Source organism: Ahaetulla prasina, chromosome 8 (genome assembly GCF_028640845.1).
Source record: "Ahaetulla prasina isolate Xishuangbanna chromosome 8, ASM2864084v1, whole genome shotgun sequence".
In the NCBI taxonomy this organism is placed as follows: Eukaryota; Metazoa; Chordata; class Lepidosauria; order Squamata; family Colubridae; genus Ahaetulla; species Ahaetulla prasina.
The window spans coordinates 36,781,702-36,809,358 of record NC_080546.1 but is presented as its reverse complement, the minus strand read 5'-3'; the positions used below and the strand labels follow the sequence as shown (position 1 = coordinate 36,809,358).

Genomic DNA, 27,657 nt, shown 5'->3' with positions numbered 1-27,657 from the left:
TTCATGCCTTCTTTTATATGCTGTTTTTACTGTCCATCCACCTCTACCTCTTTTTCAGTATAGCTATGGCTTCTTTTCTAAAAGGATTTATTCTATCTCTTCCCCCTTCACATTTATGTGCATGTTATTTGGAATGAGACACAGCTATTTATTTTGTATATAATTTCCTTAAATTATTTTATTAGCAGTGCAATCCAAAAACCAGAAATTTGGCAAAAACCATTGAAATGCTGGGTAACTTATAGAGAAGATCATATACCATTTGCCAATTGGAACTATACGCTATTTGATGGACTGGGATTTTTTTTAGCTACAACATGGTTAGTAGATATAATACTTTATAGGTCTTTACAGACAAAATGCAAATTGTAAGCTATATTGTAATTGTCAGATATATTGGGATTTATAAAAGTTAGTTTTTGAGCACTTAATAGTCTTGATAATCTTTTTTTTTTTTTTTTGCTTTTCATCCTCTTTTATGCCTTATTTCATCTCATCTCAAGGACACCAGTTGTTTGGAAATGTATATTTTCCAACTGACTGGTAGAATAGACTTTTCCAACCAACTGGTGTCCTTGAGATGAGGTGAGATGAGGCATAAAAGAGGATGAAAAGCAAAAAAAAATAAAAAATCTATCAAGACCATTAAAAGATAAGGATGAAAACCCAAAGAAAGGGTTGACATGGAAGTCTGAAATATACATGGAACATTTTTTAGAATTTGGTACAAAGACAAATGGATTGAGGTATGATTAATTTGATGTCAAAAAGGGTAGTAAAACCACCACCATAACAACAACAACAAAAACCCTGAAAAATATTTCTCATTGTTATGTATTTTTTGTGTTGTTTTCTGAGAAGTTTGGAAAAATATTACATTGTGCATTTTGGATAAATTTTAACTGATTCATAAAACAAAGATATTAAAGATATGCATATATTACTATTTGGTATTGACTGTCCAAAAATTCTTAATACAACTATAGAGACAACTATTTATCAGTTCATTTCAATTCATGTACATACACTATATATTCTAGATGCTCAATGCTCAAAAGCAAGAAAAGATATTTCTTCCTTTCAGCAATACTGACATTTTCATAGAAAAAGGAAGCACCGAGTCCTTCTTTAGTAAACTTAAACTGTATGACTTCTGATTATGAGATCCATTCTTGTCCTGCAGTAAGTCTTAAAGTACTGTAATATTTGTATTTTTTCCTCTTTTTTATTTAGATTTAAAAGTATTATGTTTGTATTATTTGTATTCAAAATAAAAATTATATTTAAAAAAAACGACTACCTGAATTTATTACCTCCTGTGGGGTTGAATTAACATTGTTGCCTTTTTTACGATACTCTATTTCTGTACAACAGTCAGCAAAGAAAAATGAAATGCAGCATATATAAACGCTTATGAGCCTTACATCTACAGCCTTTTAAATTTTTCTACTCTGAACATTTCAAATTAGTTTTATGTTGTTGCAAATAATTTAAAACAGACCCTTGTTCTTCCTTTTCCTTTGTGAGCTGGTACCATTTAACATGATGCTCTCCAGATTTAAAGGGAATGATGGCTGGCTGCTGTTATCCAATTATTGAAAGCAGAAGGACTGAGTGGGTCAATATGAGTGCTGGCTTCACTGCTTTTTTCAGAAATGTTAAGTAGAACATGATTATTATTCAATTGTATTTGTGGCTTGAGGCACCTCTGAGCACCTTACAATGTGATAAAATATGAAAGACAATTATAAATATAAAAACAGATTAAAATACAAAAAATTCAAACAAACTAAAACAAACTCCCAGGTTTGGAGCAGAAAAATGGTGGTGCCTTCTGTATTGCTGCACCAACCACCTGCAGTCTACACCTTCTCTTTTATGTCTCGAAGCCCACCAGCATAGCCAGGTTTTGAAATATTTCCTGAAGACTAAAATAGAGGGGGTAGATCTCACCTCCTGTGGTGAGATGTTCCAAACGGCAGGTAAAAAGGAGTCTCTGTGTTGCTGAATCTAAGGGGCAGTGCTCCAGTGGTGAAATCCAGCAGGTTCTGAAAGGTTCTGGAGAACAGATGGCAGAAATTTTGAGCAGTTCAGAGAACCGGTAGCGGAAATTTTGAGTAATTCAGAGAACCAGCAAATACCACCTCTGGCTGGCCCCAGAGTGGGGTGGGAATGGAGATTTTGCAATATCCTTCCCCCAGAAATGGAGTGGGAATGGAGATTTTGCAGTATCCTTCCCCTGCCATGCCCACCAAACCATGCCCACAAAGCCACACCATGCCCACAAAGCCACGCCCACAGAACTGGTAGTAAAAAAATTTGGATTTCACCACTGCAGTGCTCCTCTACTTTTCAAGGCTATTGAGCCAGCGCTGTCCAAAGACATTTCCTATCATATGGCTAGAATGATGTCGAATTCGAATAATAAAATAAATAAATGTCATAGAGCGCTGTTACCTTCCCATCGGTGGTATTTATTTATCTACTCACATTTGGCAGGTGCTGGGCAAGGACAGAAGCTCATCCCTTTACATGGCACTAAAACTGCCAACCTAGCAGTTTGAAAGCATACAAATGAAAGTAGATAAATAAGTACCACCAGTGGGAAGATAACAACGATCTAGGGTTTTCAGTTTGAATTGTTTGAACCTAGGCTGCCAGTTTTCCAGATGACAAGCCCAGCATGTTAACCTCTGAGCCACTGTGCTGCCAAAAGGGCAGGAGCCAAGGCAGAAAAGTCTTTTCTCATGGAGCCACCAGGCAAAATTCCTTGGCTGATGGAATCCACAGTAGGCCCTTTCTGCCAGCATGCCTGGAGTGGGCCAATCCGATTGGGGAAGGATGGTTCTATAGATATCCTAGACCCATGCCATACGAGGTTTTAAGGGTGATAACCAACACCTTAAATTTTACCCAGAAACAGATCAGTAGTCAGTGGTGTTACATGTATCACTCTAGGGAGGCCTTCAAAACTATCCACGTTGCTGCATGGACGCCTTTTCTGATGCATGGATTTCTAGTTTTAGAATTTCACAATATTTGCCTACAAGAAAGGAAGATTCAGTGCAATGTTAACTACAGAAACATAGAAGATTGTATCACATTGTTGTTAATCTCTTCCTGTCTTCCCAGTCCATTTTGGTCTCATAAAATAGAGTTTTTTAATATCGAGAAATCTCAGTGCAGCACTGGCACTTTTAAAATACAAACACTTGTTTTCTCTGACTACTTCAGGCAACTGCTGCTCCTCTACTGTAATTCAAGGACTGATAATAACACTTAGCCATTATTACAAAAGTAGCACTTAAATGATTCTTCTAAAATGGCAATGAACTTGATGTAGGAAACGTCACATATGAGCATCTAGAAACCTATATGTAGTGATATGAGATTTGAAACAAACATGTTGCAGCATTTCAATGACGATGTCATCACATAAATATTATCATTTGTTCCCTCTTGCCCATTCACTCCCCACTCCACATAGGTTCATTTTGGTGACGTTGTGGATATTAAAGCCATAAAAATCACATTTTGCCGTTTCCTTTAAAAATGTATTATTCGAACAGACTATTTTGTAGAAAATTCAAACCACTGTAATCTAGGAAAACAATCAGCTGATCAAATAGTAGCAATTTCCTGAAATCTGTTGATCGCTAATATAACTTGTCAGTTTTAATTTATGGGAACATCGTGTTCATAACACTAATAACTAATTGTAACAAAGAGTTTGCTGTAGCATAATATGTTTAATTTCAAATGACTTCTTTAGTGAGAGTAAACAAGAGGAAAGCATTTTGATGCATGTTGTTCATTATCTTACCCAAGCATATACTTACAAAATATTTCGCTCCTTCCATATTGCTGCAAAATCTGAGTTACGGTACTTATGAAGAAGATACATAAATATTATGGCACCTGATTTTACGGGTCTAAAGCCTGGTTCCTGGAACTGTTGTATGAGTATTTTTGATTTTAATATTTTAAGATATTAAAGTTGATACATTCATTGTATTTGTAATATCCATTCTTGAGTAAAAAAGGCTGCTAGGTTTCTACAGTGAAGCTTGCATCACAACAATACTGTAACACTTTTTAAAAATTTCCTCACATACCTGGAATGCAGTTTTCCTAAATTGTCCTATTCTCCTACATCAAGCTTTTCTAATGCTTCTATCCAAGTTGCAGTTAGCTACATAGTAACTCTCTGTCATATTCTACATTTGGTACCATGCATTCTCAAGCTCATACTCTAAATAAATAAATCTATCTCTCATTTTCATGCAATGCCACCCATGTCTAGGCATCATGAGAAATAATGAAATATTAATTTTGCTAGAAGAGAGCTACACTCTTCCATCTTCTACTTACTTCCTGTGACCTGGAGAACAGTATTTTAGCTTGTAAAACAGTTGTTAGATTAGAATTTGCAGCTTGTGTAAAACAGTGTTAACATTCTTGGGGAAAAACTAGGCCAGCATATGCTTATGACATACTAGACAAACGTGTCCAAACTTACGTTATTTTCCTTACTGTTAGAAGGGAAAGATGCATATAGATGGGATTGTGTAAGGATAGTCTACAACTTTTTTTATAAAAAAGAGTTATGCAAAAGTCTTGACAGAACAAGTCCAATATGCAGCAGAAAACAAGATTTATGTCCATCTAGTAACAGAAATGGCATATGGAAAATTGTAATTTGGAATGAAAGAAGAATAAATGCTGATGAGCATGTATTACTAATGAAAGAAATAAAAATAGATGCCTGTTTGTCAATTCAAGAAAAAGGGAAGGATATATTGCAAAAGAGATTATCAGATCTTGTGGACAAAGACACCAAGAAAAAGGCTAAATTACATGCTTAAAAAGACGCTTTACTGCTATCTCAATTATTGTGCTACATATCAAATTAGAAACATGAACTGAGTATAGCTGCATGCTATATTCCAATAAACGGTAATAACAGAAGAACCAGAGATGAGTTTTAGCAACAATTAGGTAATACATATCCAGAAGATCTAATGATTTTATTACATGACATGAATGGATGGATGGGTAGAAGCAAAATAAGAATATACAGAAAAAGTTACTGTGCCATTCAAAGATGCAACATGAATGAGAGTAACCACTGGAAAAGAGGCTTATAAAATGTTTTAAATCTGTTGTTCATGTGTTAATTTGAAATAAAAAATGTAAAAATATAGAATTATTTACAGAAAGTGATAACTATTTGATATTGTAAGAAGAGATTAGTATTATTCTATGGTGACAAAAACAATCAGGAATCTGAGAGGACTTTTCTAACTTTAAATCTAAATTAGAGTTGCAGGAAAAAGGATACAGAAGGAAAACATGAGAGAAACTAGAGTGAAATCAGAATGAGTGCAATAAGAGAAAATATGAATCCTGCATAAAAATGTCTTAGATGACAAATTAATCTTCCAGCAGAATGAACAGAAAGACAAGCTTACAAATACAATATGACTGTTACTTTTATTGGGGGGGTAGACGATGTAGAACTATAGAAACCTTTGTGCTCTCTAAGTTTGATTGTTTGTTTGCAGGTGTTTTATTATCCAGCTAGGTAACATCAGTACTAGCAAGTGTGGGTTTGCTTCCTGTTTTTATAGAGTATCCTGCCCTTCCAATATTGAGCAAGGATTATCACCAATCAAGCAGAAAATAATAGCCTAATCAAGGATCTGCCAAGAAGACCACACCCTGATTGACACTTGTAACATTCCCATAGACTCATAGGCAATGAGCTATTATGTATGGCTTCATTTTTGTCTACAGTAAAGATTTTAATAAAGCCAAGCCTATGAGACCAAGAGGCTTCTAACAAGTCTAGCTAAAATAATAAATTAATCCCTGAAGCATCATGAGGTTTTGATTTAGTGCCAAGTCATAGTAGGGAAGTTTAGGAGCAATGGAGAGGTGTTGCTCAGAAGTACAGGAATATTTGTATCAAAAAGTTTGATTCCTGATGTTTTGCATGATGCCCTGGAGGGTATTACAGTAATGGATTAGAGTTAGACAGATCATAGTCTGATCTGACAGCCAGTTGGTGTATTGGTTAAGGCATCAGGCTAGAAACCAAGAGATCTAGTACCACCTTAGGTTCAAAACCATTTGGGTGACATTGGGCCAGTCACTTTTTCTTAGTCCTAAGGAGTTAATGGCAAAACTTTGTTAAGAAAACTTCAGGGGCTTGTCTAGATATCAGAATCAGTCAAGACTGTACAGAATTTTTTTAAAATTCGGTATAAAACCACTTATGTTTGATTTTCTAATACTTAATAGATAACAATTTTTGACTGATTTATCACACATTACAAAGAACTATTGCTGAAACATAATAACTGATTGATTCAAAATCAAACAGCAATATTTTCCCCAAAAGAGAAATTAGGGATCTCAGCAAAATAATACATATTTTTCGGACGATAACTGTCTAAAATCATATCAGCGGTAGTGTTATCACACTATTTACTGCTCTCTATGGATTCTGTCCTGTTAATTAGGTTGTGTCCAACATATTCTAAACTTGAATTCTACAAGCAAAATGGAAAGGTACTGCTCCAGCAGCCCTTTCAATAGGAAATGTACTGTACATAAAATTCTATGACTGAACAACAGCTAATGATCAGTGATAAACAGAACCCCTTAACAAGTGGAAACAAAATACTAGGTTACTAGGGGCTATTAATACATGGTTGAAAGGACATTGGAGCAATTCCTGCAGAATGTCAAATGATGTAAATCAGTTAGCTAGACACAAAACTGAAATAGATAGAAATTTCACATAAAATTGAGAATATGAGGAAGCCACTTTGCTCACTATACAATGTAAGTGTCTGGATGCAAATCTGAGGAGGCGAGTTAAGCGACCAGCAAGAGGAAAGGTTGTTCACAATTACATAAGCTTTTATTTCAAGACAAATGCCTCAAGTCTCCAGTTCTTTAAAATCAGATTATGCCAAAATGTCAGCAAGAGTTACGTGGATCACTAATCCTGAGAGGATACGCAACAAAAAATATTCAGAACAGATTTGCAAAAATGACTTGATACCTATTAACTGACAACATCAGAAGAGGTGTTTGCATTTACCAAAGGGCAGGAAAGAAGACTTTTGAGCAATATTGTAAACTTATTTGGACTTTTTCTGTTTGCAATTGTCCTCATCTTCTGTTTTTAATACTTGCCAAGAAACCTACAGCTACCACTCCAGGCAGTTGCCAGGAATCAAGACTGACTTGAAAGCACACAACACAAAAATCATAATACTTAATTCATTTTGATGTGATTTTGTATTATTAATGATTAAGAATAGAGTAGAATAGATACACATTGTATGTGCGTGTGTGTGTGTGTGTGTGTGTGTGTGTATACTTATTCTATTGATTTGATACTACATTGAAAATAAAATAAAAATGTAATAGCTCCTCAGAAATTAAGCACATCAAATCTCAGCAGCCATACTACCTCACATTATCTCAAAAGTCAGGAAAAAAATAAATTTAGAGGGGGGCTTATACTAAATCAGACTATTGATTCACCTCTCTTAATATATGGTATTCAAGATTTTTATTAAGCAGATTTTCTTACACTATCTTTAGCTGTTACTGCCAACTTCTTTCTACAGACCTGGGAAAGATTAGGAAACTGCAATTAGGGAAGCAGCAAGGGCTTGGATCTGAGAGAATTTCAGTTCCCAGCTATTCTTTGGGATGTCAGCGAGAAAAAGAAGCTAAGAGTGTATTTTTAATGATTGATTTCCACTTTTAAAATGTGATTTATTTTTAGAAGCATAGAGGAATGTAAGGTAATTAAAGAATAATAATTCATTGTCGAATTTGAGCATTGGATTGTTGCTCAACAAAGGCTACACTCTTAACATACTTGTGGCCATGCACAACATGAAAATGCAGTGGCTCTATAACAATCTTGTAACTAACCCTAAGTCATAGGAAATAAAGTACACAGTTACAGTTCATGAGACAGCTAATATGAATCAACTTCATCAAGAGAAATTGTTCTATATTAGCTATTATCTCATTATACTCAATCTTAAAACTAACAGGAATAGCAGAACAGAAACTAATGTTCAATTTTGAGTTATGGAAAGCAGATAAGTTTCTGCTGAATATTTATAGTAAAATCTTATTTTTTAAAAAACTGGGATATTAGTAATTATAAAATGTTTACGTTTATGTTAAATCAATCTTTTTTGGCCCAATATGCTCTTTATGTGTTGTAATTTATGGAATTCCCACTCTGGGAACAGCCTGTCAACATATCTGTAGAGCATCAGATTACAGGAGACTACATTAGGTTATGAAAGGACAGTATTAAAAGACAATTGGTTCTTCTTTGCAATCAGTAGGATTCAGAAACATGGCGAATATACATCTCTTTTAATTAAGACTTTTTCCTTATAATATTTTAATATAAACATTGTAATATTTGATTAGTGTGCATATGCAGATCTAAACAATTTGTTAGATTTATGTCCTGCCTTTTGGTCAAGAGTTTAGGGCAGGGTATGCATTCACCCTCTCCTATTTATATACCCAATGGCTATCCTGTGAGGTAGACTTAGCTTTGAAGTCACCTAGGAAACTCCTATGGCTGGCAATAGATTAGAACTTGAGTTTCCCTAATGTCAGCCCAATACCTGAAACATTATACAGTACCAGAATTAGTAGAAGAATTTTTATAAAAGTATCCAGGATCCAAACATGTGTGCTTTCAATGTGTGCTTTTTAGACACTGCTGACCACCAGCCAATATTTTGCCTATTTGCATCTAACCTTGAGTACCAATTTGACTATTTCGGTTAGTCTGGCTGAAGATTAAGCAACAGTGATTTTTAATTTTTTGCTATAAAATTCCAGGGTGAAACTACTGTAGCTAACTAACTGGCTGCTTCAATGTGCTGTGTTTATATTCCTTCAAGTGACCATTTGGAAATTGAATCTGAAGTGCTGTACAGGCCTAGGCGATACCGTGTTAATACAATTGGCTTGTAGTTGTGAGATACATGATAAGGTCTACAATCTTTTCTTAGTAACAACTTTTGCTAATAGAGAAGTGCTATAGATGCTTTGAAGTGATACAAAAGCACTGGGGTATGAATAAGACTCCGTTATCAAGAGATACTATTACACAAATTAATGAACTTTTTAAATATCATAGTGCAATAAATCAATTAATGCATTGTGAACTTCAGGAGCCAAATAATTTACAATATGAAATGAAAAAGAAGGAAAGCACCTTGACCAGACTGAATACTGTCTTTGTTTAGCATGACCATGCAAAAGGTATTGGAATGTGGAGAAGGCATTTGAAATTCTTTTAGTCTAGCTCACAGGCATGGTAGACAAGCAGCAAGAAAGGGAGAAAGTGAAGTCAAATGAACACTTAATTAGACCCATTCCTTGTAATTGATTACTCAGTCCTTTTTTGGGGGGGGTTGCAGACAAAGGCTCTTTGTTTCTTTGTGACCCCGTTCATGTATCTGCTTTTAATCAACTACATGGTCACTGTTACTTCTATCTTAAAAAAAATCATATGCTAAGTGCATTGTATATCACAAGATTTGTCATGGAACTCCGCCGTGGAAGAAAATATATCTGTAGAAGTGTTTAAATGTTTAGATTTAATCACCCCTGGTTTTAACACAATGCTTCAACATTAAAATATAGTCCTGTCGCTACTGATCATGGTTCTTTGGTCTAGTAGTTAAGGCACCAGGCTTGAAATCAGGAGACTGTGAGTTCTAGTCCCACCCCCCTCTTAGGCATTAAAGCCAGCTAGATGACTTTGGGCCTATGACTCTCTCTCAGCCTACAACATCCAGTTGGTCAATTCCACAGTGACTTTGATTTACAATAAAACATTGAAACAATTAACTAAATCTTTAGGTTGTTTTTACAACCTAAATCAATAAACCTATATCATAGAATCAGCTTGACAGCAACTATAGATTAAGAACATTAGAACCAACAGTCTAACATCATAACATAGCCTTTTCCAACCTAGCACCATCAATAGGTGTTGAACCAACTCCTTTAGCAATCAAGATCAACATTTTCAGTATTACTAACTGGGGAAGTGAGAATTGAAGCCCAACACATCTGGAGGACATTAGTCTAGTGCAGGGGTCTCCAACCTTGGCAACTTTAAGACTTGTGGACTTTAACTCCCAGAATTCCTCAGCCAGCAAAGATGGCTGAGGAACTCTGGGAGTTGAAGTCCACAAGTCTTAAAGTTGCCAAAGTTGGAGACCCCTGGTCTAGTGGAGACTGCTACAATGGGAGTCACTGTTCATATTACATTAGGATGCCCTTTATTGTTATTATTCTCTTATACCGTGACATCTCCGTTGGTGAAAATAGTATTGTAGAATCATTTTTAAAAGGTTCAGTAGTTTTGCTGAGGCTAAGATTATGTTATTATTTTTCTACTATCATGGAAGCAGAGTACATAGTTGGTGGTAGAATATGGGTTTTAGAACTACTGATGACAGGCAGCAAAATGACCAGAGTTTTGAAGAACAACACAGAGAATACCTCTGTAAGTAAAGCTGGACAGGACAATCAAAAAAAGGCTGCCTTGGTGGAATGTGGAAGAAAAAGACTGACAGGAGAACAGACTTAGGGAGGAGAGAGAGGTTAATGAGGAGAGACAGCCTTAGCAAAAACATTTAAACTGACAAATGCTGACTCAGTCTATTTTGTTGGAAAAGTCCTGCCTAGACAGCAGGCGGACTGGTGAGCTACATTTATAAGACTTTTGCAAATGCAGTCAGATAGTAGGTGAGGGGTAGAGTTGCTAGGGCTTTTGGATGTTTGGAGAATGAAGAGACAATGTGAGTAATAGAAGGAATTTACAGGAGGTGAGGACATTTTTTGAAAAGAATAGTCTGGGAGATTTGGTCTTTTCTACTGGCCCCAATCTAAGGTCCTATATGCTAGATCATTGAAGACCTTAAATTCATATTGGAACTAGTGAATGCTAGGCTCATCTGTAATAATTCCTTGCTCCTGTACAATCTAAAGGTGGAAGAGCAAGTAGATCAGAGATTGTATTCAGCAGGTTCTGACTAGTTCTGGAGAACCGGTAGTGGAAATTTTGAGTAGTTCAGAGAACCGGAAAATACCACCTCTGACTGGCCCAGCCAGTCTTCTCTGCCTCCCAAGTCCCAGCTGATCAGGAGGAAATGAGGATTTTGCAGTATCCTCCCCCTGGAGTGGCGTGGGAATGGAGATTTTACAGTAGCCTTTCCCTACCATGCCCACCAAGCCACGCCCAGGAGAACCAGTCGTAAAAAATTTTGAATCCCACCACTGAAGTAGATGTTGCATGTTTCACCAACACTTATCTAGACCAAGGAGGGAAGGATTCCTCTGTCCAAAATCTGCTAATTGGAATTCATGTGATACACCAATAGCACTTAGCAATAGCACTTAGATTTATATACTGCCCCAATAGTGCTTTACAGCACTCCTGGGCTGTTTACAATGTTAACATATTGCTCCCAACAATCTGGGTCCCCATTTTACTGACCTCAGAAGGATGGAAGAGTAAGTCAACCTTGAGTCAATCAGGATCAAACTTCAAGCTACTGGCAGAGTTTGCCTACAATACTGGATTCTAATCACTGTGCCAGTGATGCTGGGGACAACTTGGAAGGTTTGCTGCATACCATCTCCCAACTATCCAGGGACATCCCTTCCCAGATTTCTTGACTTCACTGCTGGGCTAATGATAAAAAAAATCTTCATTATGCATATTCAGGAGGACTTCAATTACTATCATTGAATACAGGTAGGTGTTGAAATTCATGACTGCCATGGCAACCATAGACTTGTCCCTAGATAGCATGATCTGATTCATATGAAACCACGCTCCAAATCTAGTATTCATTTCATAATGACTAATTTGTGGTCTGATAGTACAGAACATTAATATTAGTCCATTGTCCTGATTTGCTTTGCAACATTTGCTTTGCAACCACCATCAACCGCCTAGGATATATGCACCCATGAACTTGGTCATTCCAGGCACCTTATAGATGAAGTTGGTTATACTATACAGTGTTATACAATTCAGTTTGCATGTAGAAGACCATAGCACAGATGAGAACACGTATTTTTCTAATTGAAAAAAACTAGAATTCAGTTCTAGGTACTTTTTCAAACATCTAGTTAAACTACTTGAATGCTGCTGCCACATAGAAATGGCAGCATTGTTCTAAACAAATAATAGACTGAAATGGGTATAAAAAACTTTCAGCTACTTTACCCTCAAGAAATATGTGTCTCCATATAATCAAAGGGAGAATATAACAAGATTTACTATCTAGATAACTGCATTTAATAAGTTCTCCAAAATGCTACGTATGTTCATATTTTCATACAGTATAAAATTGTTTACGAGCAAAATGAGATGGATAATATTGCCTGCAATTGTAATGTATTATACATTATGTGGGTTGAAAAATTCTACCACAAAATGAATGGCATTGGAATTAAACCTCTACCCCTGAACATTTTTAACTTTACTTAGTATTTTTGTGGGCTTTAATACATTTCATTCTTCTCCCATGAAAGCATAATCTTTAAAAATACTCTTTTATTAGAGCTTGAAAATCCAAGAATTTCCTCTATCTTGGTTTTTAAGGAGAGTTTAAGAAAACATCTGGCAAAGCAGAGTTTCAATTTAGTGAGCCTCACCAAGTAATGCAAAGACAGTTTGGTTTTCCAGATTCTGGAAATACTAGCCACCCTATCATTCTGTGAGTCTATACTTCTACTAAATGTACAAATTCAGGAATGCTACACACGTAAAACACATTAGTGGCAAAGAGAAATATAGATTATATGTATAGTGGTTAAAATGGCTAGGTTCGTATATCATACACATATCCATTATTTTTAGCCAACGTTTCTTGAATATGTTAGTGAATGGACTCATTCACCTCATAAAACCATTACCCATAAACCATATATACCTACACAAATGTGAAAAATCAAAATCAAATGAAATTATGACATTGATAAATCTGCACAATCACTATCATCCTAAAGCCAGGTTCAGATTGCCAGCAGTCATGATAATCATTGGTTAATTATGTGCTAGTCATTAACCTTTTCTTTTTATTGAATTAATTATGCTACATTCAGTGCAGCAAGATATCAAAAATTCCTGTGATAAATAAAATGAACAAATCGTATCTCCTTATATGCAAGGTTCTTTTTTCTCTCAAAATTTGTTATCTGGGCTGAGAATTCTGGAAATGATAGTGCCAGTATCTCCTACCTTATTTCCAGATCATGGAGTAATATATGTTATTCTAGGTAAACTAACAGCAGAAGCTGAATATTCTGCTTCTATTATATTCTGTCCTCCAGCTAGTTTTTTCCCACTTGGAGAAATGTAATAAATAGTATCTGCCCCTCTAGATAAACCAGATCAAAATATTCAACTCTAGAGGATAACCAAAATTATACTTTACTGAGATAGATTATACGAACAGAATCCTGCAAATCTGATTATGCTGCATATCCTTCTCCCTCTTACCTTTCATGAATTAGGTGTCACATCCAAATATCTCGTTTCCCAACTTAAAGAATTCTTCAGTCCCCTTTGCCTAAATAATGGGGCTGGCATATTTTTTTCCAGGTCATCTCCCTTAAACTCTGCACCAGCAAAGAGGTATTTATTGACCAGTAAAAGTCTACACTGTAGTCAGAATGACACCAGCTTCTTTGGGAGGTGCTGAAATGGCATCAGTGTGCTTACAATGTTTAAGTTCATGTCAAGTGAAGCAGCCTAACAAAGTATGAACCTTTTATTTTATTTTTATCTTTAGGTAACAGTTTAAAAATACCATCCCTAAGTAATTCCAGACACTTTAGTGCATCACTAATAAAAACTGTGTTTACTGCTTTGGAAGTGAGGTATGCAGAAGTAGTATCCCTTAATTATGCTATGTTCAACAAAATCTTTGCTTTTTAGTCAGGTCTTACATTCAAAAGAAAAATAAAATTCCATGCCAATTTTTAATGCTAAAAATACTAGTTTCGTTCCTGTATATATTAAGATGAAATATACACTGGAATAAAGGATACAGAAAAGTATGTATTTTCCTCTACTTACTAATACAGTTAACCATTGGGGTTGTGTATTACAACCTAAGAGAAAAGAAGAAGGGAGGGGAGAGGAGAGGAGAGGAGAGGAGAGGAGAGGAGAGGAGAGGAGAGGAGAGGAGAGGAGAGGAGAGGAGAGGAGAGGAGAAAGAAGAGAGCTAGCAGAATAATAATTTTAGGAGTGGCACTGTTATTCTTTCTGCCCAGTAGAACTTTTTCTCTTTACTGAAAAATGTTTTTTCTTAGTTATCAGCAGGAATGTATTATTTGCTATACAGAATACAACATAAAAAAATCTTCTGTGCCAGAGAATTCAAAGCTATCTTTGGAGAAGAAGAAAGAAGATGAGAAACTAGATACCAGAAAGTCTTCTCCAACCACAAAGAAAGGGAATGGGCAAGCAACCAAAAACTTTAGAGGGATTGTTCTCCATTCAATGACAGCGAAATAAATACTTCAATGAGCCTAGAAAATTTAACTGAATGGATCTAAGATAAGGGAAAGGTCAAGAATGTATTTCTTTTTCATTTCAATATGTTTCCATTATTTTCACCTCTTTATTTTTACAATTGTCTCACACATTTCACCACTGCTAATGTAGGCACACTGCTTTTCTCGTGTATCCATTTTAGCTATAGGTCTGGCTGAAATATATGTTTTTCCTGATTCTTTGTGTGTGTCTGTGTATCTCCCCGTAAAAAAATCAGGTTGCTCAGGATACATCACAAGGAGGCTAGTATATACACAAGGGCTGTCATAATCAAATATCCAGACTCAAATCTCAGAATCCGCTGTGGAAACATGGACAGCAATTAGTCAGAGAAGACCTTGATATTGAGATAGCAGTGGCACCAGCCCAAATCTGTTTAATTTAGTGTCTGAGCCAGTATAACATCCCTTTTGCTTTGATTTCTCAAGGAAAATCTGGACAGTGCTCAACCATATCTAAACTAATCATGGCAGGTGCCAATATTGCAAATGTAAGTGGAGGCTGGTTGATAATCTCAATTGTAACCGTAGGAATGTTCAACAAACTTTACATTATATTGTGACAGAATGTTTCCTAAGAAGGTTCCCTGGATTCCTGCATGAACTACATCATCTCAAGGCCACTGTTGTCCAACAGTGAACAGCTAAATGATCTAGATATTTGGCCACAGGTTTAGTCACTCCAGTAACTGCTCATAATTTAATTTTATTCATAATTTTATTCATCACTTATACTGTGTGTTTTTAAAATAATTCACTGCTCTGGTGTTATACACATTTTATATATTGTTTCTGTGATTTTTATTCACTGTACATAAAATAACAGCATGTTATGGCTTAATGTACAATAATGGCAAGTTTCATGCAAGAAGACCACCAATAAATCAACCTCATTTTACTTTACTCTAATATGGCTGACTAGTCTTGATACCACCATAAATCTTCCAAAGTTTCAGTTTAACAGCAGCAGGAATGAAATAATTATGATAATTTCAAAGAATTGGTTTAGGAAGGTCTCCCTTATCTTATCATTACTTCAGTTGTTCCTGGAGGAACAAGAGATAAGAGAAGATCATTACAGTACCATATATAATTGTGCTGTTACTAAGGTGCTAGGTTGCATCCAGAGACAATTGGGACCTGATTTAGTTCTTGTTGGAGAAGAATTTCAATACTGCTATCCAATTTTCAAATTGTATCCTTTAGACCAGGTATGTTTAACCTTTTGGCTTGTCTGGGCCACTATGAGTGAAGAATGTGTGTATGTGTGTGCTTTTGAAGTATCAAATACCTCCATGATAGGTGTTTTTTTTTTCCTGACTTGGTCATAGATTCCAGAATAAAAGCTGTTACTAAAGGACCCCACTACTTAGTCTCTCTCAGCGCTTTCACAGCTATTGCCTCTTACTCTTCTTTCAAACCTCTACATTGAGCTTTCCTGATGCCAAAACACTGCTAGAATTCATGGGTGAATCAGCTAAATCCATGGATAGATCATTATGGATAAATCATTGGCTAGTGAGCGGGCAGAGTGGGGAAGAGACACAGGAAACGAGAATACAGTAGCAAATCCTTATAATAATAATGTGTAAATAATGTGTAATGTTAAAGGTTTAAGATCTTGTGGAGTTGCATTACTAGCTATCCAGAGCTGCATGCAGCCATAGGTTATGGGTTGGCTATCCCTAGTTTAGACATCCCATACCATGGCATTACAAGACCGGCTTTAAACCTATAGTTTCTTTAGGTAAGAAAATTGCATAGTTCTCTGTAACTTAAATCTTTCATAATATTGCAGAATGGTTTGAAATGTTGCCCTGAACCCCAATTTCTATACATATAAACGATTAGCAGAGGAAAGTTCATTTCTTTGTCCTATAGGTAAAAATGACAACAATGTTTACAAGCTGCCTAAAAGAACCTTAAGCAAAGCTGTGAGTATTCAGCCCAAGAAAGCCTCCAGTTTCATCCCAAATAGGAATGCTGTTTATGACACAGGCAATAATTGTCAGGATCCTGAGAAACTGTTGAGTCATTTGTTGTTGCTCACTTGAACAGACTGGATACTGTCTGTTGGCCAATTAAAAAAAGGCTAACACCTTAGCCGTGGTGCTTGGAATTTTACAGAAAGAACTTTCTGAAAGACTGCAATGAATAGCGTTAACCTTGCAAAAGGCATAGAGATGACAATACAACGTAACTTTCAGTGTTTCTCAAGCTTGGCAACTTGAAGATATGTGGACTTCAACTCCCAGAATTAGTGGCTGGCTGGGGAATTCTGGGAGTTGAATCTACACATCTTCAAGTGTCCAGAGTTGATGAATTCTAATCTAGCTGATAAAAATCCAATTCAGTTGTGCAATAGTTGGGAGAATTGGAGCAGTCAGCTTGTAAATCATTAGAAAGTACAGTCCCCTTGCAAAGACAAATTCATTCATTACAACTTTGCAAAAACAGCTCAGAAGAGCTGAGAATAAAAAAAGAGATGAATGGCATAAACAATTCTCTGAAGCAACTCAACCTCCCTTTTCAAGCTGCAGGCAACCAATAGGGAAAAATTAACATTAGACAACTTGCCTATTGTAGAAACTGTTACTAATTAAGACATTTTGTTTACATAAATCTAAAACTTTTAGAATGGTCTGTTTTACATAATATGCAAAGTCATAAAATGGTTTGATTTTGGCTGCATGTATTGAACAAATTCAGTCAACTACAGTTTACAGAATGAAACATAACTAAACTATGTAAATATTGTAAGTCTACTAGCTAGGATAGTTTAAGGACTTCAGCTATAACTTCAGATATTACTAGGAAATATTTGTCTAAAGATTTCTGAATACATTGAAAAACATTATAAGACAAAGTTTATAGTTGTAAGATATGTCAAAACAACACCTGAACATATACCAGAAGCAAAATGTTGCCAGTGCTGCAAACAAGCAAGCACACTAGATGAACTGACATAAAAAATAAAGCATCTTTATTTATAGGTAGACCTCGACAACCACAATTGAGCCCAAAATTTGTGTTGCTAAGCAAGACTAAGTAAATTTTGCCCCATTTTACGACCTTTCTTGCCACAGTTGTTAATTGAATCTACTGCAGTTGTTTAAGATTTGACTTTGTGTCGGAATGGTCAAATATTTGGCAACTCCAAATCTCAACCAACAAATGCTCTATCTTACACAATGGAAAAAAGAATCAGAACACTAAATACAAGCTTGATGGACATGACCTTGTAAATAACCCTCACTATGTCAAAGACCTTGGAGTTCTCATATCAAATGATCTAAGTGCCAAAGCCCACTGCAACTACATCGCCAAAAAGGCATTAAGAGTTGTAAACCTAATCTTGCGTAGCTTCTTCTCCGGAAAGATTACACTACTAACCAGAGCATACAAAACATTTGCTAGACCAATTCTCGATTACAGCTCATCTGTCTGGAACCCACACTATGTTTCGGACATTAATACGATTGAGCATGTCCAGAGATATTTTACAAGAAGAGTCCTCCACTCCTCTGATTGCAACAAAATTCCTTATGCCACCAGACTTGAAATTCCAGATTTAGAAAATTTAGAACTACTCAGCCTTCGGCATGACCTGAGCATAACTCATAAAATCATCTGCTACAATGTCCTTCCTGTCGAAGATTACTTCAGCTTCAACCACAACAATACACGAGCACACAATAGATTCAAACTTAAAGTGAACCGCTCCAATCTTGATTGTAGAAAATATGACTTCAGTAACAGAATTATTAATGCCTGGAATGCACTACCTGACTCTGTGGTCTCATCCCAAAATCCCCAAAACTTTAACCTAAGACTGTCTACTGTTGACCTCACCCCATTCCTAAGAGGTCTGTAAGGGGCGTGCATAAGAGCACCAGCGTGCCTACCGTTCCTGTCCTAATGTTCCCTTTGGTTGTATTCACTTTGTGTGGTTATTTCATGCTTATACTTATATATATTGTTGTGTTTGACAAAATAAATAAATAAAAATAAATAAATATAGTTACAGGGTTGTTAAAGTGAATCTGTCTTTCCCATTGACAGTTGCTTGTCAGAAGGTCACAAAAGGGGATCACATGATCCCAGAACAATACAAAGTATGAATCAGTTGCCAAATATCTGAATTTTGATCACATGACCATGGGGATGCTGCAACAGTTGTTAAATGTGAAAAATGGTCGTAAATCACTTTTTTCAGTGCAGTTGTAACTTTGAATGGTCACTAACTGTTGTAAGGACTACCTGTATGAGATCTCAGGAAAAAAATCAACAGCTGTTTTTTATATAGTAGAAGGTCTATGTTACCCATCTGCTACTTTGTACTTCTACCCTTGCTGTCCTCAGTAACCAAAGTTGTGTGGGTGCTGAATGAGTAATACTTACGACCAGTCGTCAAAGTTCTGGCCATTGCAGTGCCCCTGCAATCATGGGATCACAATTTGGCACTTACAATGGTTGCAGTTTCCCACAGTCGCTATTTGCCACCTTCCCTGCCAGCTATCCACAAATGGGGAAGCCAGAAGGAAAGCTTGCAAGTTGCTTATGGTAAGTCTCCTTCACTTCCTTTGCTATTCATCTTGCCCTGCCATCCATCCCCTTGCCTTCCTGCATTCACATTACAGCATCCACCTCTCAGCCAACCTGTGCTCACACCACGCTACCTCCCTGGCCTTCCTGCCCTCTTGCACATCCTATGCCAGACCTTCCAAGCCTTCCCTTGTCTCCCTCAATTCAAATGCCTCCTGCACCCTGGACCTTCCCCTGCAGCACACACTCCTCCATAGCACCCGTGTTGCACCACCACACTCATCACCTAGGATTCCCACTGCTTCCCACTTAATAACTCACACATCTTTGGATTATGACAGCAACTGGGACTGCCAGGATTGTCATCAGCAAAGCAGTGCAGTTATGTGATTCTTTGCTTTATGACTGCATTGCTTCGGCAATCCTGATCCTATTGCTATCATAAATGGTATATTTCTTTTAACTGAGAAAGCAACCAAATTTATAAGCAGCAGAATTGTAGTCACTCATTATTAGCTGTCACACCATTCAACCTAGCATCTCCCTAGTATTTAAAACTAGCACACTGTTAGTGACCTGGCTCTATATTTTAATTCTGGCTCTTCCAATTCTGTCATTCTTATGATATACGGGGCGTATAAAACAGGAAACAGGCAGTCTTATTTTACTCCCTTTCTCTAATTTTAGCTCATAAAGGAATTCTTCATTGTAAAGATTTTCCGGAAAACTACAGCTGTGTTTTGGCATTTTATCAGTGTCATAGATAATATACATTATGGCATAATTTATACAATCAAAAGCCTTTATTTTATTTGCACCCTTATTTCAATAAAAAATAAAGGTACAAAATGTTTTTTGTTTTCTTCATTTCTTCCACCTTACATTAACTATCTGACCACACCTCTCTACTTTTTTGAAAGCAGACTGTACATTTGGAATGTTTCTTCTGATGAATGGCTCAAATTTATCTGAATCAAAAGCTTGCTTGCATGGGACATTAGTAGAATAGTTTAGTCAACTACAATCTCTTGTATCAGCCTCCTTGCATTTAACTCTATTCCCTAATCATTTCCAATGTCTGGATCCTACAGTCTTACACCATAGTGCTGACTCAGATCTGCATTTCTTCTGCAGCTTTAATCAGTTTTTGGGGCATTTTAGTTGCACCAGGTGCTTTTCTATTTGACATTTGATCTATTATTTACATTATCTCACTTTTAAGTGCAGTCAGTTCCTAAATATACTCTTTCTCTGCAAATGTTTGTTATTTTTTTCACCTCATTTGTAAAGAATTTCCTTCTTCTTTCAATTCCATTTGCTTCTCTTAGATTTCTTCCATGATTATTCAAATACTCTTATCATAGTTGTAAATTGCCCTGTGATTTCTCTGGTTTTCTTAAAAAAACATTTTGCACCTTTACTGTGGATTATTTTAGCTTCACCTCTCTCTTGCCAGGAAAAATAGCACTACTGGAAGCTTCTGGCAGCTTGACTTCCAGGTTCACTGAAGCTAACAAATCCTTCCATATCAAGATGATACATGGAATCCTGTAAGATGATGAAGCTGAATAATTCACAAGTTTTAACAGCTAACAACTAACTTCAGGGCTATATAAGAAGCAATCTGTAAAAAGATACACAAATATAGCATTATCCATGTGAAAGGCTTAAGAGTTTTTATTTTATTTGGCATTCTGCATTTGCCTGCTCTACTATTCAAAGTTAACTGACTAAAGTATTCAACCCTGTGAACATCAAGTTTTCTTTTCCCATACACAAATATGCCGTACAACACAACTAGACATTTTCAGAGACGGCATTATTGTTTTTATCTGGGGAGTCATTGGCAGAAATGGGGAAAATGTGGAAGAACATTCCACTGTAATGCTTTCCATATGAGAATAAATCTGCAATATATTATGTCAGCGCTAGTAGCTATGAGAATTGGTATAATCAGAAATGCTAAAAACAGACAATACTAGGAATGATACAAAATGCTGTCTGTGTTTTTTGAAAGCAATTCAAATGACACTGATATAAGCTCTATTTTAAAAAGGCAGGAATTAGGATATGGGTGCAGTAAAATAGGCATAATGACAATCAGCTTTGCTTCAAGACTAAAAGAAAATTTACAATCAAGATGAAACTGACAAGGAACTTCAAAATGTGGCTTTACCACTACATTTAGCTTTTGTACTAGCCATACATGTTGTATAAACCATAATTGCCTGACTCATACAGGAAAGTTAACCAGAAGCTGTGGCTAGCAAATCACAATGCCTAGAATCAGACATCACTAACAATCTATAGCATGGCTTAGCAAGGAAGGGCAATTGAGCCTTTGCCTAGAAAGTCTCCCTCTCTCCCTCCCTCCCTCCCTCCCTTCCCCTCCCCTCCCTCTCTCCCTCCTCCTCTCCTTCCCTCCCTCCCTTTCTCTCCTTCCCTCCCTCCCTCTCTCTCCCTCCCTCTCCCTCTCCCTCCCTTGATCTGAAACTAATTTCTCTAGGAATGCACTTTGATTATCAGTGGCAGCTTTTCTCTTATAGGCAACAGCATTTAAGACAGCAAATTTCACTAGGACTGCAGCAAAGTGAGATAAGTCTAAATGTCTCAAGCCTGATACTTATCTAGTTTTCTCCATCACATCCTTGCAGGTTAAGCATCTTACACGTAACAAGCACACTGATATTCTGTTGTAACATCTTTAATTGTCCAGGATTAACATTTTGTCTTATTCTTTAAACAGTATCATGTAACAAATAGGGTTTTTTCTCAAAGGAACAACACTGCTATAATGTATTTGAATGTTCATAGATTAATGTAGTTTTCCCAGCTTGTGCAATTGTTGTACTGGTGACTGATCCTGCCAATAACATAAAGTCTTCTTTTAGCCATGAATAAATTCACAAGAAGATGATCATTTTTTTGTGTATTCAAGAGTAATGCTGGGATGCTTGTGATAGTTCCTGCTCTTGGGATGTTTACAACTTCAAATTCCTTTCCAGCTACTGCAACTCTTTAGACTGGACTGGATCCTGTGAAAGTGTTTCAGGAACAGACAGGAGGAGTTATGGAATATAGGATTTATATTTGCAGAATTCTTCTTGTGCTCTTTTAGATTCTAAGTAATAATAGTGACTTGTCTACTGTTTCAAAATATACAATATGAATGTAATATCTGTACTACAGGATTACAGTGAAGGTCACTGAAATAATGATCCTTTTTTTAAGCAGAGAACTACTAAATATATTTGCAAATGTCCATAAAATTAAGACAGATTAACTTCAGTACTTTAAAAAAGCATTCAAAAGCTATGAATTATGAATGGCAGTTCATGGCAGCTCACTATTAAGAGAAATGGTGAAATATTTCTTACAATACAAGCTATATGAAATTATATGGAAAAACATATTCTAACTTTTAAACCTACATTTTTGTTAAATATTCTCAGCACACATGGTTTCCTATTTAAGTATCTGTCAAAGTATGCTACTTACAATCTAAATATCAATGAACTGCACCAGGTTTTAGTGTCTAAAAATTTGTCACATTCCTTGTTAAAACAAAGTGCAAATTGGTAGAGATGAACATAAAGGAGTGATGTAGCATTCTGTCATTTGTTATATTAGAGTTATTGAAATTAGTAATATAAAAATATATTGCTGTTATAAAGCAAGTTTCAGTTATGCCTAGAAAGCATAAAAGCGACACATTTTATTTTTTTAAAAAAATACTGTACTTCCCAATTTCCTTATCTAAAACACACCTTTTGAGTTTCTAAGGAAAATAGGAGACTGAATCAACAAAATATCTTCACATTGCCTGTACAGTAATTCTTGTAATGCAGGAAACTTTATTACCTGCCTTTGAAGTTATTTAGCTGGAAATAAATCCAATGAGTTCTATATACCTAATGCTTTTGTTTTAAAAGAAAAAAATGTAATTTTGTCTAATAGATTTATCCGAATTGAAGAATAACTGCGACACTGTGGAAGGCTATTTTGCTAAGTACCTTTTTTATTTCACCATTGAAAAAACTTTATATTTACTCTTATTTTGCAAACAAATATTAAATGGGTTTGGCAAAAAAATAGGATACAGAAATACCTTAAAATAGCATATAACTGTGAATAGAAAGTTATTTTTGAAATTATAAAAAAGCAAAATGTCCTTGGCTCACTAGTGTCCCTGAAGAAGCAGTCACAGGTGTTATCTGTGTATGAATGTAACCTCCAGTTTGTCCAAAGAACAGTATTTAAGTAAATATATAGCATGGATCTTTTATAACTTACATAACTTTTAAAATTGTAACTACGGTATTTTGCAACATTTTCTAACACTACAGCAAACTACACTATGTCCAGAAGCACTATCACATAACTTCAATATTGTGTTGTAAATGATAAATAACACAAAGGCTTAGATTGTATATGGAGATATTTGATGGGAAGTGTGTGTGTGTGTGTGTGAATGAAATTAGATAAATTATTCTGGCCCTGAATCACAGGTATTGTACTAAGATTGCAATTCCGAAGTAAAATCTTGCAGCAGTAATTAATCTAATTGCATTCCTGGCGTAGCACAGCTGCTTCTCAAGTACAGTAACAGAAGCCAAAGAAGCCACTAAAACTGCTTACACTATTGCTACTCAGCATAGAAACCACAAACCCATGAACTCAGGAAGTGGCCCAGAACTTTCAAACTTTCCATGTTGCATCAAAAAGCACAGTATCAGTCAACACAGCTACTCCTTATTGGTCTCTGCAACTGAGATTTACAACTCTGTGTTGCTGGGAAATACTTTAGAAGATGAACAACCTAAAAAAAGAGCATAATTTAGCACAATAATCTTAGTGATCAGTTTACTGTTTACAGACCAATTGACTAAATTTGAAGGGGAGGTTGAAAACAATGGGATAAAACAGTGAAGGATTCTGCAGTTTTTCCAACATTATTCCAATAGGTACTCTGTCTTAACCTTGAAGCATGTTCCCTCTATTCCACTATAAAGCTCCTGTTTCTACTTCCTGTTTAATCTACTCCTGTTGAGCTTCTGATGTCTTGACAATTTTTTTAAGACTGTTCACATCCTACCAATGTTTAATGATCAGTGATTGATTAAAATATATTATCTGGTTTATACAAGCTAGGGAGCCGTAAACCAAGGACATTTACAAGGTTTGTCCGACACGTTCAGCTAAAATGTGTATGGCTATCTTGTGACTCAGTATATTGTGCTACCCCACCAATATTTATGAATAAACCTGATGTTTCATTGCATTGTGCAAAGTCAGTTAAACCAAGCTTTGGTTAGCTATGTGTTAGTCTCTTGTGGGACACGCTAGCCTATTGTGTAACCACCGACCTCTCCCTTGTTCCACCTGACCTTGCCCTCTCTTGATGGTTTTTGTCTATTTGAAAAGCCTCCTTGCATCTCCTGTCATTCAACCCAACCCCTTGCCTGGTCAATTTCTCCCACTTTCACTGCTCCACTTTTCAAGATAACACTGAAGGCAGGAAGGGGGTCACTAGATCTTGCCTTGTAATAAGACAGGCTGCATAGCCAGACCTCAGGATATTACCCACGGGCTAAGCCTGGGCTATTAATAACCTCCTTGGCTATTTGGCAGCCTAACGGAGTCCAGAAGTGAAATCCTCCAACAGAGACGTGCAGACGGACTTGTGTGTGTGTAGAGGTGGGGGGAAGGTTGTGCCTCCCACTCACCTGCGGGGGGCATCGTAATCGTCTCGTTGGCATTGCTGGAACCGACGTTGTAGATGACCACGGCCGAGGCGTTTTGAGAGGCGGCGTGCCGAATCTTGTCCTTGTAAGTACAGTTCCCTTTAGGGACAAGGGCGATCCAGAGCTTGCCGGAGCCCGGCACGGCGAACCTAGCGTTAGGGTCGCAAGCTTGCCTGTCAGCGGTCGCCGAGGTCATCACCACCTGCCCCCAGACCTCATTTTTGGGCGAGTGTTCCCCGTAGCGGCCACACTCCGTTTTTTCGCTACGCAGCTCGCTGCCGCCGCCGCTGCCGCCGCCGCCGGCGGGATCTGGATAAGTGATGTTCACGAAGGCCGTGTACCATTCTTCTTTTTCGGCCACGGTGAAATCCAGGCAGAGCAGATGCACGAAACAAAAGGAAAGCAGCCATGTTGAAAGAGCCAGACTGCGGCACGCTTGGATCACAGACATTGCCATCTTCGGCGGCTCCGGCTCGCCCCCCCGTGCGCGTGTCTGCATGGGGGCGAGCGAGCGCGCGCGGGGGGAGGCGCGTGGGGACACACGCCGCTCGGCGCGCTAAGCCGAGCAAAGGTGGGCGAGCGCCTCTCACCTTTGCAACCCCAAGGCTGGCATTTCGCCTGTGCGGCGCGGCGCGGAGCTGGCGGCCCCCCCGAGCCCGTGGTCCGCCTGCCTCGCCTCACGCCTCTTGGCAGCCCCCGGCTGCTCAGGGAAAACCGGGAGGACTTCGGCTGGCGAGCCTGGCCAAAGGGGCGCCTCTTCGGTCCCGGCGGGGCTTCTGGAAGAGAGCGGCCGAAGCGGCTTCTGTCTCCTGCCAGCCGACAGAAAAACCCCCGGGGAGACGGGCTTCGCGCTCTGCTGAGGCGGCTTCGAGTCGACTTCTGCTCTTGACCTCTCCCGTTCCTCCCCAGCCCTGCCCGCCTAGGTTTACGGCCGACTCTCGCCAGCGGAAATGTTTTGTTTGGGGGAGAGAAAGGGGGGAGTTGAAGAGCTGGAAGGGGTCGTGCGCAGGAGGAGCTTGGATGTGATGTCAAGAGCTCCCGCCGCTTCGCTTCGGAGCCAACTCGGTGCCGGAGAAGCAGGGTCGACCTCTGCCGGTAGACGGGGAGAAGGCAGGGCCAAGACGCGCTAAGGCGGAAGGCGGCCCGGCAAGGTGAGCCCTTGGAAGCGCCGAGGCAGCCCTGGTTCCAATCTCCACATTCCTGTCCCCATAGACCAGGGGTCTCCAACCTGGCCAACTTTAAGCCTGGCGGACTTCAACTCCCAGAATTCCATAGCCAGCTCCCAATTTGAATGCACTTGGAAGCCAATAGAAAGCTATTCCAGAGCTCAGAACACTGGTATCCTATATCGGTGTGTAACACCAATTGAAGATTATGAGTAATCTTCAAAGGGGAACTTTCTGTAGAGTTCATTTCAGTAGTCCAAGCAAGTATGATGAGGGCATAACTCACTGTTGTGACATCATATTCCAAGGTTAACTCACATGATCTGAAAAAAAAAAAATCCTGACCTCCATCTGTCCATCAAACAGTACTTCTGAATCCAGTAGGAGCCCTTTCCCCCCACCGAAATTGTTCCTGTAGGGATAGTGCCATTCTCATCAAGAGATATCACTGGAAAAACAGAAAACTGCAACATGCAAACAATAACTGCCTCTTAGCAGATGGTAACATCCAACTAAGAGAAGAGAAGAGAAGAGAAGAGAATTTTTTATTGGCCAAGTGTGATTGGACACACAAGGAATTTGTCTTGGTGCCTATGCTCTCAGTGTACATAAAAGAAAAGATACGTTGAAAAAAATAACATTGAAAAATCTCAACTGGAACTGGTTATTTTGGGAATGAGAAGCCACTAGAAAAGCCCAAGGTGTGGAATTAACTAAATAAGTGGGGAAATTCTAAAACAAAGCAAATAGCACACCAATTCTGATTTTTTTGTAAAGTAAACCACCTGGATGTAGCCATATGGTCATCAGACATCAAATGTAACTTAAAGATTTTGTTTCCAGAGCATATGGCAACTTCTAAGTTACAGATCAGCCATTCTCTTTTAGCCCAACACATTCCAAACTTTTAGGAGAAAAAGTAAGGCAGAGCCTTCACACATACTATGTTGAGTTCTTGTAAAAAATCTAGATATACAAACAATAATAAAACTTGATTCATAAAACTTGAATTAAGAATTGTTTTGTGCTTTCTTTTATTTTGATCATTAAGAAAAAACTGACTAGCACATGTTTTAAATAAAAGTATTCATGTGTTTAACTGTTATGCACAAGAAAGAGATGAATTTCTATTACATAGTGAGTTGATTCACATGCTGTACATCTGGTTTACTGGAGCTCAGTTTATTAACTAAAACATACAATGGTTCTGTGTTTTACATGAACAAAGCTCTTAGCTTGATACAAAAGAGGAAAGGAAAGGAAGAGTTGTGACTAGTTCAAGATGCTGCAACATCTTTTGCATTTGTTTAAAAAGGGACTCCTGCAAGGGAAAGAATGAATGCAAAGGAGCTGCATAAAAACAGGTGTGGACACATTCCAGATTGTGAATTGCAAGCCTGGAGCAATCATCCCAAATCAAACATCTCTTAACAGAGCTTACTTTGTCTGCCTCTCGCTTACAAAGAAACAGCCTTAATGGCAGACATTTCCATATTTATCTGAAACACCAGTTTTGAATCACCCAGTGATAATGTGTAGATTAGTCCTTGAGAAGC

The 27,657-nt window shown here is 37.6% G+C and overlaps 1 protein-coding gene across 1 annotated transcript in view; it reads right to left on the bottom strand.

The window, feature by feature from the left end:
* The window catches only part of RNF150 (ring finger protein 150), a 91,599-nt gene extending 65,539 nt beyond the window's left edge, over positions 1-26,060 (bottom strand). The window contains exon 1 of the mRNA XM_058192162.1: positions 24,918-26,060. Coding sequence (XP_058048145.1) covers positions 24,918-25,434 — 517 coding nt within the window. The 5' untranslated portion in view covers positions 25,435-26,060. The remainder of the gene's footprint in view (positions 1-24,917) is intronic.
* Between the last annotated feature and the right edge of the window lie 1,597 nt (positions 26,061-27,657).